This window comes from Molothrus aeneus, chromosome 1 (genome assembly GCF_037042795.1).
Source record: "Molothrus aeneus isolate 106 chromosome 1, BPBGC_Maene_1.0, whole genome shotgun sequence".
NCBI classification, from domain to species: Eukaryota; Metazoa; Chordata; class Aves; order Passeriformes; family Icteridae; genus Molothrus; species Molothrus aeneus.
In genome coordinates this window covers 135,847,894-135,867,682 of record NC_089646.1, presented here as the reverse complement: position 1 = coordinate 135,867,682, position 19,789 = coordinate 135,847,894, and the positions used below count along the sequence as shown (strand labels likewise).

General features: G+C 40.0%; 1 protein-coding gene across 2 annotated transcripts; it reads left to right on the top strand.

Annotated features, from left to right (window-relative positions):
* Positions 1-471: 471 nt before the first annotated feature.
* On the top strand, positions 472-17,517 carry LOC136566494 (carbonic anhydrase 2). Of its 2 annotated transcripts, XM_066565660.1 has the most exons (7): positions 472-634; positions 1,142-1,339; positions 10,692-10,810; positions 12,224-12,316; positions 13,085-13,147; positions 14,189-14,344; positions 16,661-17,517. In XM_066565660.1, exons 1-7 carry the CDS (start codon positions 601-603, stop codon positions 16,778-16,780), a joined length of 783 nt encoding a protein of 260 aa, XP_066421757.1. In that variant the 5' UTR covers positions 472-600; the 3' UTR covers positions 16,781-17,517. The 2 variants fall into 2 exon arrangements, with proteins under 2 accessions (XP_066421757.1, XP_066421765.1); XM_066565668.1 differs by lacking the exons at positions 472-634; positions 1,142-1,339 and adding an exon at positions 8,427-8,558.
* The last annotated feature ends 2,272 nt before the right edge of the window (positions 17,518-19,789 follow it).

Sequence of the window (19,789 nt, the reverse complement as noted above, 5' to 3'; positions counted from 1 at the left end):
CCCCCCGCTCCCAGCAGGGAGCAGCACCCGACCGCCCTGCCGCGCCGCGCACCCGCACGTACACACAGACACACACACAGACCGAGGGACACACGGACGCACACCCGCTCCCTCTCTCACACCGCACTCTGCGCCCGCCGCCCGCCCCGCACCGGCTCCCGGCGCGCTGCTCGGCCCAGCCGCCGGCACCTCCCAAGGTCACGGCGCCCCGCAGCGCCCGCAGGTGCACGATGCGCGGAAGGAGGGCGGGAGGGTGGAGGGGACGCGGAGGGGACGAGGGGACCAGCGGCCTCGGCAGCCCCGGCACCCCCGCCCTGCCTGCGGCCGCGCCGACCCGCCTGGCACCGCCCGCCTGGCACCGCCCGCCTGCCGGGGGCGCTCTTCGCCGGGCCCGCCGCAGCTCCACGGCCGATGGCGGATTATAAGGGACCGCTCTCTCCGCCCCCAGCGGAGTCTCCCTCCGCCCTCGCCCGCACTCCCCACCCCTCCTCTGGCCGCAGAGAAGGGCATGGAGTTGGCGGGAGCCTATAAAAGCCCCTGAGAGAGCTCTTTGGCCACGGTGCTGTGACAGCCTCCACGGGCAGAGCAGGGCCGCGCACCATGTCCCACCACTGGGGATACGGCAGCCACGACGGTGAGTGCCCGGCGGTGCAGGACACCTGCCGGCAGGTCCCCGGCAGCCGCGCCCGGGACGTGCCCGCTGCTGCCCCGCGGAGCCCTTGCCTGGAGCGGCAGTGAGCTCGTGGCGCCTTTTTCCCGTAACCTTGAAATGCACCTGCGCCCGGGCAGCGCGTCCGGCGCTCCGCACGCTGTGCCGGAGCATCTCCTGCTTCCCCGCTCACATTCCTTTACTTCGGGAAGGGAACGCGGCGCTACTCCACAGGACGGGGTGTCCCCGAGGACTCCCCGGTACAGCCCCCGCCTCAGCCGCCGAGGCTGTGCGGCTGCCGGGTGCCTCGGTGCCCAGGTGGGACCTCCGCTCGCCCCCGCTGCCGCCAGCCCACACAAGTGGCACGCGGTTAAAGGCTGATGCTGGTGTTCGAAATAGTCCGAACATCCCGATTTCCAGAAGGAGGGTTATCGCTTTTATCCCCCTAACTTTGTGTCTTTTCCCACTGAGTTGCGTTTCGCTGTCTTACAGGACCCGCTCACTGGCATGAGCACTTTCCCATCGCCAATGGAGAGCGCCAGTCCCCCATTGACATCTGCCGCAAGTCCGCCAAGTACGACTCCTCTCTGAAGCCTCTTAGCTTCAGCTATGATCCCAGCACGGCCAGAAACATCGTCAACAACGGGCACTCCTTCAACGTGGAGTTTGATGATTCTTCTGACAAGTCAGGTGAGACCTCACCTTCGTGTGCAGGAGGGAAATAGCAGAAATTGCTACTAAAACTTACTAAAATGTATACTAAATCTAAAAAGTTTTTTTAAGGATGAAAATATACCAAAATATTCTGGCTTCTGTAAGGTGAGGATTCAGCAACCAGGAAACTGAGATCCCGTTAGAAGAAAACTAAGGCTGTCTAGGTAGCTAAACTTCAGTGAGGCGAATTGGGTTTTTTTGGTATAAATCAGAAGGATTGGGATAAGGACTTTGCTGTGGAAAAAAAATTAAAAGTATTTGACAGGAATAATTTTAGGCATAGATTATCATAAGCCACTGATCAAAGGGTTAAAAGAAGAGGCAAAATATATTGTAGGAAGAAAATGGCCTTAGAATAGCAAAGGATTGCAGTTAACAACTTGAAGTGGAAATAGTTTCTTTGGTTATCAAAATATTATTTCATGTTTCTGAAGCCAATATGCTCCCAGGTTAGTACAGAATCAGAGGAATTATTAGAAAATACCTCTGTTCTTTTGTAAGTCAAAAAAACATTATCCCTGGTGTTTCTTGTTGCTGGGCTTCCTGGATAGTGTCTGACGCATTCCTACAAAGTTTGTTAGCAGGCAGTCAGGTCCACAGTCCCTTGCTGCTCATTGTGCTCTGTGGTGAAATTAAGCACGGAATCCTGCAAAACCTTAGTAATCCTTACTGAAAGGAGCAGCCTTTCTGATGGGCAGACTGAATCCAAGCTGTCCTTGCAACAAGGGTTCTGTATGTTGTCTTTGATTGTAGTTTTTCATATGGCTGCATTTGCAGAAGTCATCACCCTGCCACAATGAATGTGCCTTTATTTTTTAATTTGGACAACAAAAACAATCCTGTTGTAAGTCACTGCCTTCTCTATACACTGCCTGATTTAACTTGCTTGAGCAAGTGTCCTATTTTTCCTAAGTGTTTTGTTGGGCATGTCATTTAGGGAATGGTGCCGAAACCAAATGATCTGTGCCTACTAAAAATACGAGATTTTTGTAACTAATGTAATACAGTGGTATAACAGAAATTCAGCAGTGCTCTAAGAATTTGACTTTGTATTTTAACTATAGTTTTTATGCTGGACAAAATTAGGTGGTCAGATATAAGTGTTAACAGTTGTATAGATACACATAGATCCATATATAATTTACAAAAAGTGTCAATATTGATATTTTAAAAACGAGAGGAAAAAAGTATTCTGACCTCTGTTTATTTTTTTGAAACACTGGGAAGCTTAAGGAGCTGCATTGTGTTCAATCTAACAGTGTCATGGAGAATAAGATAAATGACCCAATGCAAAAAAAAAAAAAAGATTTTCTTACCAGATACATGCAAGTCCACTCTTGCTGCCATCCTGCTCTCACTGAGCCCAAAGGAATCAGGTTCAGGTCTCCATAGAGTAAAAAAGCTATTTTGTTCATTTGGTGTGTACCTAAGTCTGGAGAGAACTGTGAAAATCTGGTTGTGAGGAAAAAATGGCAGGAACATAAAATAATTTAGAGAACGTCTGCAGGAAGAATGCTCTTTATGAGAAGTCAGTGCAGAACCAGAACATCTGTGACAGGGATCCTTTGACAAATATGCAGTGACACGGCTTTCAGAGTGGGAGGATAGGAGATGCAAGTAGAAATATTCTCAGTATCTCTATTAGTGAAGCAAAAAATTATTATTCTTTAGAAACAAAAACCACTAAACAGATTTCTGTGAAGCTGGGTAGGGTGGATCATTCACTACTAGACTTCCTATTGAAATTTACAGTGCATAGAATCTACCTGGCAGCACACTTAATGGCTTCATTTGTATGCGGTTAACTAGGTAACCTACTTTCCTTACACAAAATAGAGCTGTCTTTGACTCGTATCTGCTTGATTCTGAATTTGAGACTCAAATGTGCATACCCAGTTCTTCCTTAGACATCACACAACAATCACAGGGAGAAGCTATGTGAGGTTATGTGATGTGCTGGTATGTTTTACAGAAGACAATGGAATAATATCCTGTAAATACTTCCCACAGGCTGTATTGCTTGTTTCTATGAGCTGTCCCCTATGTGGTAATGAATTATCTGTAGTAGTAGGCGCAAAATGAAGTAATAAGATCATTGTTTGTGAATAATCTTCAAGATGAGTAACTGCACGCAAAGCAGATCCATTCCATTAAGAACCGTCAGTCTCATAACTAACAACACTGGAGCCAGCTGAACAGCAGTTCTAGGTCTTAGTGTCTGTTTGATCACTCCTGCTCTTCTGAATAGACAAAAATGCAATTTAAAAGATAATAAATAATATTTAATGATAATGTAATAAATAATACAATTAAAAATATACAGTTGCAATTTAAGCAGGTAGTAATAGCATAAAGAAAAGAGGTATTTTCTATTTTGTATGCTTGGAGCCTTTTGGAATGCTTTCTTGGGTTTGTATGTAGAAACTGAACTCTGAACTTCCCCATTCAGTTGTTACTTAGTCAGTTCTTGCAGTTGCTTTCTTAATTTTCATGTCCACTGTCTTTTAATAGTAATGGAACATAAAGTATTTGTAGGTATTCATCTTCAAAATTCTTTAATTTCAAAAATTTCTTCTTCATTTTGACAGCCAGAAGTCATTATGATAAAAGTGTCACTAGGAATAAAACTTTGAATTCAGGTTTATCTACTCTCGTAATGGAACTAATGGCACCAGACCCTACATGTATGAGTGAAGCAGCTGATGATGATAACTCTTAAAATAGGATATGTAACTATAATACAAGAACTTTACAGCAAAGGAGTCTCATTAAGGGTACTTCTTTTATCATATTAAATGTTGCATATTCCAGTCTTCTGTAAGGACTTGTGTATCACTTCCCTCACTTTAAAAGACAGAAGTAAATAGTGACCTCTCAGAGCCATAAAACCACAGGACGTGACTCTGCTCAAAAAACCCTCAAGAGCCTGAAAGATTTTGTAACACACATAAAGTGTGTTCTCTATGTGAGTTTTTCCAGAGAGTCTTTGAGAACTTATCTAAGTTCTGAAATTCAAGTAAGACATGTTCACAAGAGTAGACTCTGTATTCTGCATTTTCTGACCAAGTGTTTGATGAGCTTATAAAAGAAGTCAATTAGCCATGAATTTATTCTATAACAAGTATGTTAAAATAGCATATTTTAACTGTAGAACCTGACAGAAGTGAATTGAAACTATGGTGTCAAACTCTACAGACTTGAAAAAATATGCTGGTAATTTATGCTTGTGGCTAAGTCACTTAATTTTTTCCTTCTTGTTGCTGAGCTAGAGTATTGAAGTTCAAGTCAGTGTCCCAAGTAAATCTGACATTTTTGCAAATATTAAGTCATAGTAGAACTTAAAAATTATGAGAAGACCTTGAAAATGAAAATACTGTATTCACCTTGATGCTAGCTCCCTTTGAGAGTCCTTCAGTAGTTGTAATCCAATATATTATCTGATTCTTTCTATAATTGTAAAAATTAATGCATACACTTCAGCTGTCTTGAATTATGACTCACTGTAAATAAACTAATCTATTTTGTCACAGTAGTTATTGAAGAGCCTGTATATTAGCACTGCTCAGTTGGCAGTGAGTTTCTTTGAAAATAGTGCCATTGTTGCTCTTCTACACTTCCACTTCAGCTGGTAAATGAAAGAAGGAGCATGTAGGTCTGCTGTCTTTAAGGCACAACTCTAAATCAAAGTCACTGCTACTGGTCTATTTTTAGGCTTCCCAGATCTAAAGATACAATATTAACCATGCCAGAATAATATTGCATGTCATCAGTATAGGGTCATGCATTGAAGGTCCACATTGCTTAAGCAATGAGTGTGTTGATCCTTTGGAATCAGAGAACTGACTGATTATAGATTTAGGGGACTGTATTCAGACACCTGCTTATGTCACAAGTAATGTTGTGCATGGCTTGGCTAAAAAGTCAGAGGTTTCAAGGGTGTGTGATCTTTAAGTCATTTTTCCTGTGAATTGGGATCAGCAGAAGCTGCAAAGTCTGTATAAACAAGTAACTTGAATAGTTCCAGTATTTCCAGGAACTGGAAAGGAAGATGAGAGGGCATGAGATTAGTCCTGCATGTTTCAGGTCTTCGTTTCTTTACAGAGAAGTGTCCTTCTTCGTTTACACTGGGGTGGGGTTGGTTTGTTCGGGGGGGGGGGGGGGTTGGGGTTTCTTTTTGTTTTTTTTAATATTAACATGCAATTTCTGAGCAGAAATCTGCCTTGGATTGTGAATTTAACAATCATGGGAACTTCCTTCCTTTCCTTTTGCTAATCCCTCCTCTAGAGGGGCTTTTAATACAAAACCAGGAGAAACTAGTCAGCTGTTATCAGCTGGGGCCACTTGGAAAAGTTTATTTTTAAGCTGTAATGAAGCTGTGTGCCAGATGTCATGATTACCACTCTTCTCAGCTGATAATTTGTTTATTTACTTACAGGCATGAGGGACTGCTGCATACTTAGAGGCAGTGCTCGCACCTTGAGTTTGCTAGTCCTTCATTAGATCTGAGTGTAGTATGAACACTGTCCAGTACACAATTTTCAGTACAATGAGCAGCCACTGCATTAGTATTCAAGTATTACTATTAGAAATTAAATCAGTTGATACTTTCAAGAGAATTTTAATTCTTCCAGCTTGTTTCTCAAAGTTGTTGTAAGCCAATATAGTGTGAAATGTGAGGGCAGAAGGCTGGTCAGAGACTCAGTACAACATCTTATGATTCTCAGAGAATTTTTGTTTAAGAGACTACATGAGAAATAAGCTCTGCTGGTCCCAGGGAGTTGGAGGAATGTTAAGAACCTAAATTACTTTGTATCCTGAAGCAGCTCAGCGTCTTCCTGGCTGCTGCTCAGTCTGGGTGAAATAGTTCAACTGAGGTGAATTGGAACCACTGACCTGCTGCAGACACACACGTCTTCAGGACTTGCTGTGTTTTGGCAGCTGTTTCATTCTGGTCTATCTCTGTGGAACATCCTTATCCTTATCAGGCTAAGTTTCTAGCAATGTCAGAAGTAGGTTTTTTTGGATTTTTGCCTTATGATATACCAATTTTTTTTCTCATAGGGAAACCCATTACAGATGTTTTCTGCAAATATGAGCCCTATAGTCAGATGCTTCAGTGCTGTCTTGATACAATGTCCTAGGAGGAATGTCTGAAAGAGATAACGTAAAGAAGGAAACATCTCACAAAATGTGACTCTCTGTACTCCACGTTTCACAGAAGTGGCAGCTCACCCTAACTGAACTCTAGTCTGTCAGATGGGAAGCCCATCCTTGCATAAGAACACAAGGCTAATTCCTGAGCATCCTCATAAGAGCCTTTTTCATGTCATTAATAGTACATGGTGCTCAAGTAGGTTTTTTTTCTTGCCTCAAGTAATGCTTCATCTGCTTTGTCTCTTTGTCCTGTTTTCCATTGCACAGATGTCTGTGTACGCACAAAAGCTCACCTAATGTTAGCACTAATGTATGTACTATGCATATGTTAACATAAATATATGCCTAGAATATGATTTAGACATCACACCTACTGTAGGCTGATACAAAATCATGGTTTTCTTTGTGCTGAAGCAGTGTGTGTGTAAGAGGGCTCAAGGTAGATGCTTGAAATTCCCTGCTGCTGGGTTTTTGTTTGGTAGAATCTCAATTAGAATTAATTCTCCAAGTCTGGAGCTTTTGGACATCTACTATACTCTAGTGGGCCCATTATTTCAGCTACTGGAAAGAGCTTTGTATTCAGTGATTCTCATTTGTAGAACATTTTCTCATTCTGCATTTTTCTCAGATTGACAAACTTTACAGTAGTATTTTTTCTTGTCACATTAATTTGTATGACATAAAGGAATTCAGCCTAACTTATTAAACAGTCTTGTAGTTCCTCCATTTTGATTAATCCTTGGACATGTTTATTGGCTTTATGAGTGTATTAGTCTTCTGCTCTGTATAAAGAGAACAATCCATAGGAGTTAATTAAATAACAGGAATTCCCACAGTACTCCTACAGAAACTTAGATGTGGATGCTGTCACAGCCTGAAAAAAGGTATGAAGTGGTCCACAGTATTTTTTACAAGGCTGTTCTGTTTTACATTGGAAGGATAACTGTTCACCAACATTCCTTTAAATAGAACAGTGAAGGTGGGTAGCCTCGGTTAAACAGCTGTACCAGATGCAACAAAACACCCTTTGATTTCTCTGTGTTTTCAAATATCCCAAGAAAGTATAATTGAGTCAAACAAACTTCACCTTCTGTATCCCACAGTTGGTATGAGTCACATAAATGGAAGAGTTTGGGTGCTTATTTGAATTCCTGAATTAATGTTTTTAATACTTGTGTTCACCTAATTTAGACCAAGTTACAAGAACATTTAACAGTGAAATATAATTACTGGATGTTGCTAGTATAACTTTTCCAGTAAAGGGTAGAAGAATGGTCATGGAAAAAAATTACTTTTTCTTAATCTAAGGAAAATAGCTCCAAATCTATCTAATAAGTGTCTAATAGTGGAAAAGAAGAATGGGCACTGTCAAACTGTCACCTCTTGGGCTATAACACCTCTTGGTTATGATAACTGTCTTGAGTAAATGGAATCTGTGAGCAAATAATGTTTTTTCAGCTTCTCTTGTGCTGTCTTCAGACAGTGTTGCATCTGAAGCTGTGCTATAAAACAGAAAGGATCTCAGCTACATAGGTATTTTCAGGATGGTTTTCACTAATAGTGATTTCAAAAGTGAGGGAGTGAATGATGAAATGCTCCAATGCAGATCAGAACTTCCCCATTCTTTTTAAAAAAGGGATGGAAAGGTTGGACTTTTTTCAACATGGCCTCAAACTGATATTCCTGTCAGATGGAACAAAGACAGGGAAGTTGCTGGTATCAATGTTCTGATTCTCTGTGGACTTTTATATTGCAAAAGCTGGTAGCATTTATCTATGGTTTGAAAAGCTTGCTCTGAAGAAAAAAGCAGTTCTATAATTCCTACTTTGCCTTTTAAGTTTAGTTTTACTTTCTTGGAAAGACTGAGAAGTGTTAAAAATAAAATAACTGTTTAACATAGGCTAGAACAAGAGGGTCATTCTGTAATTAAGCCTGCTGGATTTGTATTCATTCACACTAATCTAATTATTACTTTCTTTGAATGCTCTGCTGTGAGTCAAAATAAGCTAGTGCTGGATTTGAGAACCACAGAATGAGAAAAGTAAGCAAAAACTGCAAAGAGATTTTTCTGCATCTTTTGGGGTTTTGAGACTATAGCAAACTTTGTGTGGAGAAATAACACTGCAAATGAACTCAAGAACATTGCATGGTTCTGCTTTTCAGCATGCTTTCCATTGATTAATAATGGCAGATTAACCTGTGCTGTGCTAGTGCTTTCTGAGGTCAAGGAGTGACGGAACCTCAGTCCATTTGTACCTGCAGCAACCGGCGAGACTGTGAGCCAAAGGAACTGAAACATTGTAACTCCATGGCATCATTTTAAAATGAAACATGACATTGTATACATGAAATGATTTTGTATCTGTAAAGACACAGTAACCAGTTACTTCATTTCCAAAAGGAACTAATGCCTTTCTACAGCTGCTGTTCTGAAACAAGTACTCAGATTTGTAGCCCTGTGCTTGAAACACTTACGCTTCTTGGAAACTAGCACACGCAGAAATGTAAAAGTAGAATAAGATAAGTTCCTATTTGATTACTTAAAGTAGACATTCTTGTTAGGATCACATAGCTTGGAAATAGATAGGGCAAGACCTGGTCTGTTGACTACAGTATTGGAAATTACATAGGTTGCAGTGGAACATCTATTCATGTTTTTCAGATAAAGATACATGTTGGGGGATTTCTACATATATTTACCAAAGGAGCCCTTGGCAAATTCTAGATTTGTCCACTGAACCCAAATTTTGCATGCATAGGGAACACTGGTGGAAACTAACATATTTTTAAGAAATCCTACTTCAATTTCATGTATTGCAAATTTTTTGTGAAATCTTTCTCACCTTATTGCTTATATCTATGGCTAGTGTTGTCCATGCTTGTATATAATGGGACTTTTTCAAACCTGCAGCCACCTTTCCCAGTCAGCATTTGATACATGTTTTCACACATGCACGTATTGTGCTAATGTCTAGACTAATTGCAGACTGAGAGGAAAGCACCTTTACTCCACAGAATCATTTTTTGGCACATACACAGAGCACACTTACATGTACTATCTGATGTCAGCACTCTTCTGTCACTTTATTGTATATAGGTATTTATAGAGAGAAATTGGTTTCTTAAAATATCTAACACTTCAAATTACTTTTTGTTTTTAAATTTTTAAATAACAACAACTTAAAGATTTAATTTTGAATTTGGATTTGAGATGCTTGGGGGGGAAAATGAAAAAATCCTCAACCAAACCACAAACTGGTGTGAAACCTTTCTCTGATAACTTAGATAAATACCTCTATTTAATAGAACTATTTATTATTATTCTGTGCTTTATGCTGCACTGGAGGAGACATTGTCTGTGCCCTCAGCATTTTGCAATGGTAGGGCTTGATCCTGCAAATCACAATGGTGATTGGTCACAGCTGGAGTAGAAGGGTAAAACTAACAAGCAGAATAAGGGAGCTTGCTCTTGTATAATTAAAAGTGTGTCTGGGAGCTTCACTCAGAGCAGCCCCATAGCACAAGTAATGCCAGATAATGGAGAGCATAAATAAACAACTCATTTCCAAAAAGTCCATCTGTGTAAGCATTGCCATTTTTACCACAATGGGAAGGACAAGAGATTTGAATTCACATCTCTGCACTGTCTTGTCCTGTGCCTAGTGCTTTACCTTGCTGCAAGAAGGCTAACCCATGGCTAACAGGTTTTCAGGTTTAAATTGGAACCAAAATCATTTTACTCAATCCAATCTGCCACAGGATTTGCAGGATTAAGGCCTAAATGGATGAAGTATCTAAAATAAAAGAACAGACTACATTTGTACATGGAAGATGATTCAGTCTTCAAATGTACTTCCTTAGGATGATTCTATATGGGCCTCTTACAAAGAGCTTTTTTAATCTATTGGTGACAGAAAAGTTACATCTTCCCTCATCACTTGTAATACTAGCATGCCTGTTAAATTGCTGATGAGATGCTCACTGTAAAGTCACTTATGTTTTTATGCATTTATTATCAATTTTGGTGTATTGCAGTAATGTACCATTGAGGATGATCTGGAGTAGCATGGCAGCATGCAATGAACTGTAAATCACATAAAAGACTTGAGATAGTTGTTTCAGTTTGAAGGGAGACTTGATAACAAAAATTATGTAATTTGCTTTTATTTTGCAGTGGTGCAAGGAGGAGCGCTGGATGGAGTCTACAGGCTGGTGCAGTTTCACATTCACTGGGGATCCTGTGATGGCCAGGGATCTGAGCACACTGTGGATGGTGTGAAGTATGATGCAGAGGTAGGCTTTACCTTCTCCAGTCTTCTTTGTATAATGAGGTTTGTTTTTTTTTAAGTATTCCACCACAGTAGCACTTTCACTACAGATCCTCACAGGAGAAGGTCACCATAGACAATTTTGGTATGATGCCACCTTAGAACATAGTCCTTGCAAGAGCAGGACATTAGGCTTGTAATTTTTCGCAGCTACTTCATGTCAAAGAGAAACAGAAAACCCCACATTAATAATACCTGTATTTTTCCCTGCTTTCTCTATGACTCTCAGAAATTATGAAAAAAAGAGAATTGTAGCACATCTATACATGCACATCCCCTTTTTCTAGCTTCAATTTTTAATACCAGAGGTCTTTATAAGAGCAGTAGAATAATTTTGGTGCAGATATTTTCATATTTTGGTGGCAAAGAATCAAGGAGAGCTATGAAGAAGGCAGACAGTAAAGTGCAATCTTACTGTCTGGCACTCTTTGTGATCCCTTGAGACTCCAGGTGTCCCTCAGACCACTTAAGACTCCATATTACAGTCTGATACAGAAACTGAGTGACTTTAGTGCCTTGCATCTCACCTTTCCTCATCCCCTGTTTAGAAATCTACGTCTGGTTTCTGTGACTGACTTCTAAAATATATTCATAAATATATATTTGTGGAATATACCTGTGATTTGCATTTACAGATAAAAGAAACTGCTCCACAAATTCATTGGCTCTGCTGTTTTTTCCTGAGGGAAGTAGCTTTTGTCTTATCTGAGATACTTCAATTACCTTCTGTCTTTCACAGTACCATAGTTACTTGTTCAACTTGACTTGCAGATGTGGAAAAACAGCCTGATGAACTTAAATTAGAAATAACTTGGAAATTAAAAAGAAAGTAACATCCTGGATAACATGATCTGGATATTAATTTCATATTCTTTTCCAAGCCTTTCCAGTAAAGGGCAGGACTGGCTTTTATTAAAAAAAACCTTCCAAATTGTGAGTCAAATCTGTAGTTAATGTGTCTTCTCTGCTTCTTCTGACACTGGCAATGTATGTCACTGTGCTCGGAACTCCAGGATATATAGCATTAAAATACTACATCAAAATCCCGTGGGCTGTATGTGAGAAAAATTTATGCTGAAGATAACAGGAGTTTCACCACATGAAAAGCAGAATGATACAGCCACAGTTTGCCTTTAAAACTCACCAGAGACTAGGAGTGAGGAGCAAAATAAAAAACATTACAGAAATCTTTTTGAATAGATCAATCTTTAAAGTAGATAAATAATTCAACAAATTCTTAACTGTACACAAAAGCTTTCAAACCTCAGCAGTAAAACACCATCTTGCTCTTAATAAATTACTTCCCTGCATCTTTATTTGTGAAGTATTCTGGATGGAATATCATCTTCACAGTGCTTCTTTGTTTTCTTGCCCCCAGCTCCATATTGTTCACTGGAATGTAAAGTATGGTAAATTTGCTGAAGCTGTGAAGCATCCTGATGGTTTAGCGGTGGTGGGCATCTTCATGAAGGTTTGTTAAACTTTTACTTTTTTATTATTTGTCCAGCAAATTCATTGTGTTGTGGGGAGAGCCTAAGAGCAGAAAATAGAGAATAAGGCAGCATTGTGCTGTACCACCCAAATCCATACCAAACTAGGTGGTGCTCCAAATTCTTACCTTCCTTTGTCTATAAAAATTGTACACTGGCCATGGAGTGTGACTGCCATCCATCACTGTGGCAGCCCTGTAGCAGCATTCTTGCCTTCGTCAGGACAGTGATGCTACCTTACCAGTGAAAGGTGATGTGCATAACTGACCAAGTTGTGTGTGTGCATCTGCACTGTGACCAGCCTAAATAACACCTGTTTTCCTTTTCTTGTCATTGTTAATTGCCAGAGGGTTTTGTGTTTTGCATTAGTTGAATTGTCTTGGCAGCTAGCTTGAAGAGATGTCTGCTCCAGCAGTACGTAGTATTCCATCCTGGCCTCACTGAGGGTGACTATTTTATTGGGAGGGTGACTTCCATAAAAGAAGAACAGCTTAGGTCCAAAAATAAATCCACACACTGTAAATGAAAATAGCTTCATTGTGTCCAATGTCCTTGGCTGACCCATTTGTGCTCACTGTCAACTGGCATGATTTTACAGAGCCTGTTTAAGTCACTTACACTGTAATACTCCTATTATGTAATGAAATGCAGCTGAAAAAAAAAAAAGTTTCCTTGAGAACTGTAACAGAAAACTAAAGGTGTCATGAGAATGCATGGTGATTTTTATTTTTTTATGGTTTGTGTTACAGGTGGGAAATGCCAAGCCTGAGATGCAGAAGGTTGTGGATGCTCTGAGCTCCATTCAAACCAAGGTAATACTTGCTGTCTGTGTTGATGGACACCCATCACAACTGTGCTAAGTTATCCTTTTTGGAAAGTAGAGTTTTTTACTTCTTCCCAGCCTTCTGCATGCATGAAAGTAAAACAAACTTCCTGCCATCAGCAAAGGTGCTCCTATAAATCTAAAAGCAAAACAGATTGGAATGAAGTTGAGGTAGAGAGCATGGAATACTAGAAACAGTGATTATTTCCTATCTTTGTAACTACATTTCTCTGTCTTTTAACTGTATTTAAGCCTATAGGATAGGATTCATCTTCCTAATCTAAACTACAGGTGCTCTTTCTCATCTGTGGTAACAGATGGAAAAGGCATTTCCCCTCTGTGCATCTGTGGGTTAAATTTCCTTTTTCCAAGAGGGCATGTTCTCTTCGTTATTTCTAGAGAGAGTTCAGATAAACGGTTTGATCAGTACATATAATTTAGGGAAAATGTGTCTTAAATATTGTGTGCAGTGTGTGTGATTTTAGTCTGCTGAGCAATGAGAAAATAAAAGTACTTAGTGAGTAATTAGGCACCTTCATAGTGGGTAAAGGCCAATGAGAAATGTGGACAGGAAAGGTAAAAAATGAAACTATGCTGACATCTTTCTCATCAGGCGCCCTTTGTGGTAAAGGGATAATGCTGCTTACTGCAATGGACTCTCCAACAGGTCTCACAGGTTCTGTGTTTGCCATGCTATCAGTGTATGAGGCATCTCAAATCTCATTGTTTTTCAGGCAAGGTTAAATCGTATCTCTAAGACTAAGGAACATAAATGCAGCATTTGGTATGAGAAGCAATATCTTGAAAATCTTGTAAGAAATATACAAGATATATAAGAGTATATACAATATACTCTTGCTGAGAGTATTTAATCCCAAAGGTACTATAGTTGGCATGCAACACTTGATGCCAAATTCCATTTTTGCCTTTCTACAACCATGGAGCTTTCCTAGGAGACTTCACTACTGCAATCCTAGTGTGTGTATATGTTCTCTCCCTGACATCAGCCCATCTGCTTACTTTATTGTAGGGAAAACAAGCCTCCTTTACAAATTTTGACCCCACTGGACTCCTTCCTGCATGCAGAGACTACTGGACATACCCTGGCTCACTGACAACTCCACCACTGCTTGAATGTGTGATCTGGCACGTTCTGAAGGAGCCCATCACTGTGAGCCCTGAGCAGGTAGGTTTCCAATGGATGGTGCCAGTAGATGTGTACTGGAGTTGCACTGATGGCTTCAGTTCATCCCACCAGGTGATCTATGAAGTGGCAGTGTTAGTGCAGAGCTGTGCAGGGTATTAGCTAGCATCACATGTCAAAAATATCTATCTGAAGTGGTAATCCTCTTCTGACAGGACTCTGCTTCTGCCTGTGGATGTAGTTTGCTGTGGAATGTAAGGCTGTCTTCTCTTTGGGCACTCCAGGGAAGATGGGGGGAAGTTGAAAAAATTATCAGACATTTTCCGGATACATGGTTAGAGCTGTCATGTGGTAAAAATCTGGAAAATTGAGGCATGCATGAAAGGACCATTTGCACATGCAGAGTTATTCCAGTATGTATTGTGAGCATCAGCAGGTTTGCTGTACATGCAATTACCTCTCTGGGTCTGCTTGCCCTGAAAAGACCAGGTTTACAAAGCACCTGGGGACCATGTGTGGTGCATCCACAGTCTCACACTGTGAGTAGTAGTTGTCGAGAGTACAGTAGAGCTGTAGTTGATCCGTTGATTTTCCAGCATTTCCAGGACACTGAGCTCTTTTTGCAAGTTATTTGTCACAGAACAGACTGGGAAATCCTACGCAGATTTGTGATGATTCTAACAAAGCTCCCGTTGTTTGGAAGAGGCAAAATTTGCAAATTCCAGAAGTCTGCTGCCTAAGAAAATACTCTTTTGACCAGCCTGAGGATGATAGTCTTCCTAGTAGGAAGAGTTAAATCACAGATTAAATCACTCCTGCCCACAGCTTTCCGTACTATCCATTAATGAAATTAAGTACAGGCAAGATTCCATTTTTGGGTTCAGATCTGTGAGCTTGAGAGATATAAATAGAATCTAGAGCCTATAGATACAAAACAACCCTGAAGGGCTTTAGTTTAACCTTGAAATTCCTAAGGATCTTTTATTGATGGTAGACATGCTAACAACCTGCACCTAATTCTAGGGGGTTTCTAATAGGAAAGAAAATGCAACTGAGCTGTTTTAGAAGTTAACATAATAAAAGATAGAATATGTGATGAAGATGATCTATTGGAAGTAATAACTATAGCAGTGATTGATTTTGATTTTTGTCTTTAGTAAACTGCAAGGGAGCATTAAAGTTGACACTACTCCAAACTATTCCTATCACTGTTGATAATCCAAAGTTTGCAAATATGATTTAATTATAAGGCAGGAGCACACCTACCAAAATAGTGTTTTTTTTCTACTCTACCTACTCCAACCACCTACAAGTGGTAAAAGTTACCACTTATTTCTCCCTTACACATCCCTCCATGTTATCATCAATATTTCCACACTGTGTGGCAGTTTACCTTTTCATTCCCACACTGATCAAAACAAGAAACCATATATAAGAGTATTGATTCAAGGTTTAAGGTGATGAGGTTTTCCAAAGCTGAAAAGAAGCTGAATATAACAGTAGGGTATAACAAGCCTGCTATCACTTGTTGTGACACAGCAGTTCCTGTCAGAGGTTGAGCTCTAAACTTCGTTCTGGTTGGTCCTGAAGGTGAAGTCCAGAGGACACAGGCCATTGCTGAGGCCATTTTTCCTTGAATGTGAAAAAACCTGGTCTAGAACCTGATTTGTAGGAAATCCTGTGTCCCACCTACATACATTCATCAGCACTTCTACCTGTCCGTGTGAGATTATGTTTGGGGTGGGTTATTATTTGGCACAATATTTTTGTGAGTTTTGGGGATTCCTATTTAGACATAAAGGTGCTTTTTTTACATCAGATTATGAAAACACCAGTTGTACTTTAGGAACAAGTACCATAGTTATACAGTATGCTCCTGTTGATGTGAAGCAGTTTTCCCCTCATGGCCTTTGTAAATCAGGATAATTTGAATTCATTCAACAGCTTTATTTTGACCCAAGGGTAAAGCCATTTTTAATTGTTATTATTTCAAGTGGACTTAAAAAAACTAGCCAAAACTGTATAACTTGCAGAGGATTCTGAAAGGATTTCAATTCATATCTGGATCAAGGACAAATAGCTCTTTGCTTGCAGAGTTCAGAAAATGCATGTCTATGTCCTTGTTTTTTTGTGCTTTCACAGTTCTTGCCAAGATATTTTGTGGACAGGAGGGGCTATGTCAAGGCTGGAAATGGTGTGGGTGAAATGCAGACCTGTAGGTGCTGATGCCATGTCTAGGCTACTAGTACTGTCAAAACTTTGGGTCAGAGCTCTGGTTCAGGCCCAAGATGTGTAGTTTCAAAAAGTCCTGCTGAAATGAGAGGATGCATTTGAGGATATTTGTGCCTTTCCCCACAGATGTGCAAACTCCGTGGCCTTTGCTTCAATGCTGAGAATGAGCCCGTGTGCCATATGGTGGACAACTGGCGCCCATGTCAGCCCTTGAAGAGCAGAGAAGTCAGAGCCTCCTTCCAGTAACCTCAGTGCTGAGAGTGTTAGGAATTGCTGTGTTTGTGAGGAGCCCCTTTTGCTAAGCCCAAATCAAACTTTGCCGTGTGTGCCCAGGCAACATCTTGTCTCCCAGATCCATTTACTTTCTTTTGCTCTGCATCTGAAATGCCAGCTATTGAAATGTGAAAGGCTCTTGGCTGAATGGGAAAGGGTTCTTAAGGTGTGGGGTTGGGGGAGGCAGGGGGTGGGTGGCTGTGTGCATTTTGGTGACTATTACTGCGACTGACACTTTGGTATAACAGTAAGTTGGCCACTTGGGAGAGGATATGGTGGTAGCAGAATAAGCCATTTTAAGAAACCTCATCTACTGGTGTGATAGTACACGTAACTAACGATAACTTGAAGCTCTGTAAGAAGCACAGGTATACAGAATCTAGCTATAATTTAGAGAAAAAGGTATTTTGAGAAAGTTAAGCAAAATGAATATTTAGAATTAGACTTCTTAGATTTTAAGAAACTGACATGTAAATATTTTTGAGACTATTTTGCATTTTTACCCGTGCTGTCAACAGCCTTAGTTACGTCTTAATGATAGTGTTGGGTTTTTTAATTAAAAATGTTCTAAATTAAATGTTTTCTTTAAAAGTTGCTATTACCATAGAAATGATTCAAAATATCTTTTCATTGAAATAATATATGTTCTAATTTAAAAAGGAAAATAATATTGTATTTTAGATAACTTCTCTAATAAATCTATACTTCTATTTTTTTCCTTCCCTGCTATTATTTTAATTTCGGTAAGGAGTCACTAATCTGTTCACATGGTTGCATATTAAACATAATTACTAAATACATACACTGGGAATTAGCTTCAGTGACACTGAACATGAATGCAAGACTATATGGATATGTTAAGAAATTTTCTCTAAGTAGGTATCTTCTCTCTGATAGCAGAAGGAAGTGTTAATTTTGAGCAATCACTACAAATGATTGCTCAAATCATCAAATTTGAATGTATAATGAAAGATGCCCTCAAAAAACTTTTGAACAAAATTCTATTGAAGAATGGGCTAGATTTTGGTGCTAGTTTTTAAATTAATTTGCTATGAGTTTGCTACCCCATCAGGAATCACTTTGTAATTTATAAGGTATCAGTTGGGCAGGCTATGTTCTGAAGCACCTGGATCTTGAAATGTATATGATGAGAATGAAGATATCTTGAAATGCATACAAAGAGCTTCAGAAAAAAGTGGCAAATCTCAACCTTTGAAAAGCTTCCACATGTAAAATGCCCACCATGGTACACCCCCCCCCCCCAAGAAAAAATCCAACAAACCCAAAACCAAAATATGGATTTTAAAACTCTAAACCCATACCTTGACAATTATGATAACCTGAATACAAAGCAGTGAGACTGCTTAAGGAGTGGTAATCTCATTGGTACACGAACAGCTGAAAAGTTATCCAGGCTGGTACATGACAGAGAATGTGAACTAATAGCTGGGGTAAAAACATGGAAATGCCCTTGAGGTTCTAGCCACTGCTGCAATAAAGAGTTTCATATCTTATATTCCATCACACTTCAAGGTTGCTCCATAAATAATAGCTAACAGCGAAGACAATCAGCATCAGCCATATATTTATCATCTTGTTTGTGTGAGTCTTTACCTGGAATGTTGCCAGTGCCATATGTTTGCCTTTGCTGAGGATGAAGTACTTCTGTATTCAGCCAGACAGTTCATGCTGGTGTTCCTAGGTTACATATTTAGGTACAGGAAGAGCCTGTATTACGTCTTACCTGTGTGGTCTACCAGGCAGCACTGGTCTTTTTTCTTTTTCTGGAAGTAAGCCAAATTACAGAACCACACCTCAAAATCCTTACCAAAAAAAAAAAAACAAACCCTTTCCAGCTCTCTCCAGAATAAAATGATACATGAACTTACCACAAATTCACATTTTGCAGTTTGATTCTAGTGCAATGGATAGATAACCTTTTCTAAGGGACACGTGTATTAAGTCCAACCTGGAAATAAAGAAAACAATTTCCTTGGCATTCATGATTTGTTTCCTGAATTGTGACTTCAATTAAGATAATGGTGAACAGAAGCATCCAGCTCTTCTTTCTGACCTTATTTACTAATTGCTTATATAAAGGGTTTGTAATTAGGTCTTGCCATTGTTGCACAGCAGACAACACCCATTCTAACATCATCCTGTTTTAACTGGAAAACTGTTGCTGAATTCACAATGCAAATTAAGAGACCACTTTGGTCATGGAACCAGAGACGTTCCAGCACATGTAATTGTGTTACTGTCAACTAGGCAGCTCTGATTAAAGGGAAATTCACTTAGAAGGAAAAAAAAAGGGCTAGTGCATTAATTTGAAATCATCATAGGATACTCAGCCAGCACTTGGATGGGGGAAAGAGGGAAACACATTCACTTGCAAACTGTTCATTTTGCACAGTTTGTGATCTTGTCTGGCACTTGTCTGCCAACTCCATGTGTTAGAACATTTTATGATTTTTCCACGCTATTTCTAAGGCTTGGATGTGTCCTAGATTGACATGGGCTGGTAGAACTGTGATTAGAGATGTTCCCTGGAAGATAAGATTAATGATGCCCTTCATACATTATCATCATTCATACAGTCAGCAATATTTATAGAAGTCCAGATAGTTTATAGAAGAGTATCACTCACTAAATGACAGCTTTAGGATTTTCTGACTTTTCAGAGGAAAGCCGTGCAAGCAACAGCAGTGTCAAATCTACTACCATAGAAACAAGGAGTGATGAAAGTACAAGCAGTAGCTTTATTGAAAAACTCCCATGGACCCTCTAACGTCCGCCACTTCCTCTTCCAAACCACAGCACCACATACATTCATGTAGCACTTGGTGACAGTTGCTTACACTGAGTGTTTGGTATATTTTAAGTCTGTTTGGGAACTGGACACTTCACTGTTGTGCTCTTCCTCTTTCTGGATGATGGTAAACAGCTGTGCTGCCTTGATGCCATCAATGGTTCACTCAGGCC

Coding starts and splice junctions, on each gene's coding strand:
- LOC136566494 (XM_066565660.1), top strand. CDS start 601: ATGTCCCACCACTGGGGATACGGCAGCCACGACG. Junction 635..1,141: donor GGGATACGGCAGCCACGACG/GTGAGTGCCCGG, acceptor GCTGTCTTACAG/GACCCGCTCACTGGCATGAG. Junction 1,340..10,691: donor TGATTCTTCTGACAAGTCAG/GTGAGACCTCAC, acceptor TTTATTTTGCAG/TGGTGCAAGGAGGAGCGCTG.